The sequence below is a fragment of the Cyprinodon variegatus genome, unplaced genomic scaffold, assembly GCF_000732505.1.
Source record: "Cyprinodon variegatus isolate N-32 unplaced genomic scaffold, C_variegatus-1.0 Scaffold896, whole genome shotgun sequence".
Lineage (NCBI taxonomy): Eukaryota > Metazoa > Chordata > Actinopteri > Cyprinodontiformes > Cyprinodontidae > Cyprinodon > Cyprinodon variegatus.
In genome coordinates, this window is record NW_015151349.1 from 177,123 (window position 1) to 178,078 (window position 956).

The 956-nt window shown below is 39.0% G+C and overlaps 1 protein-coding gene across 1 annotated transcript in view; it reads right to left on the reverse strand.

Moving 5' to 3' along the window:
* mettl21b (methyltransferase like 21B) overlaps nucleotides 1-448 on the reverse strand; it is a 6,683-nt gene extending 6,235 nt beyond the window's left edge. The window contains exons 1-2 of the mRNA XM_015397902.1: nucleotides 221-448; nucleotides 26-137 (exon numbers count right to left, since the gene is read on the reverse strand). Coding sequence (XP_015253388.1) covers nucleotides 26-137; nucleotides 221-382 — 274 coding nt within the window. The 5' untranslated portion in view covers nucleotides 383-448. The remainder of the gene's footprint in view (nucleotides 1-25; nucleotides 138-220) is intronic.
* Nucleotides 449-956: the final 508 nt, after the last annotated feature.

Sequence of the window (956 nt, forward strand, 5' to 3'; positions counted from 1 at the left end):
AATGAATGAATGAAGTCCAGCCTACCGAGGCGAGCAGCCAGAATACCGACCAGCCCATTCCCTGCTCCCAGCTCGATTATTCGCCTTCCTCTCAGCTCCACTGAATAATCCTCAAAGTAACGGCACAGATGCAGCGCCTGAGACCAGAAACGGGAGATAATCACTCAACTTGTTCAAGGACCAAATCAGAAAAGCTGTGATAAGCAGCAGGCGCGCTCACAGCTTCCCAAACCGCAGCGGCCACGCCGAGGTTGGCCCCGAAGAGCTGCTTAATGCGGAGCTGCTGCCCCATCAGCCTGAACACTGACTCCTGGGAAAATGTCTCAGAGGACAGGCAGTCATCGTCCACAGGGAACGGGTCTTCATCCTCAGCAAAAATCATCGCTTATTTTTAGTAAACTACAATTTGAAAGATTAAAAAGCAGCCACTTCTACCGCAGGGAGTCTTTCAACTTCCGGGTCATGTTAGCTAGCGCACTAAAACCCAACGATTTCACTAATTCACTGTCGATATTGTCATCTATACTTGATATAAATGTTAATTTTATATACATTACTTTTGCAAAAAGAAACAAAAAACAGTTTACAAAAAAAAGAAAAAGTTCGGTATGCGAAAGCTGACAGCTTTTATTTTGAAAGAAATATTAAATCCCCTTTTATTTCCGGGTAAAAAAAGTTGATTGATTTATACGCAAACTATTTATTAATTTTCCTTTTCTTCTTCCTCTCCTCTTCAATAAAAGATTAAAATCCAGGCCAAATTGTATTGCTTTTTAATAGGAGCTGAGCCTGTTTATTTCATCACTGAAACATAAAAAAACTGCTTTTTTTAAGCTCTTCAAACTGCAGAGGACTTTTAATGAACTAAACCTCTAATTCAACATTACTATTATTTTATCATTATTCTGTCCTTTATTATATTATTTATCCATTTACATTGTATAATAATTCAGTTT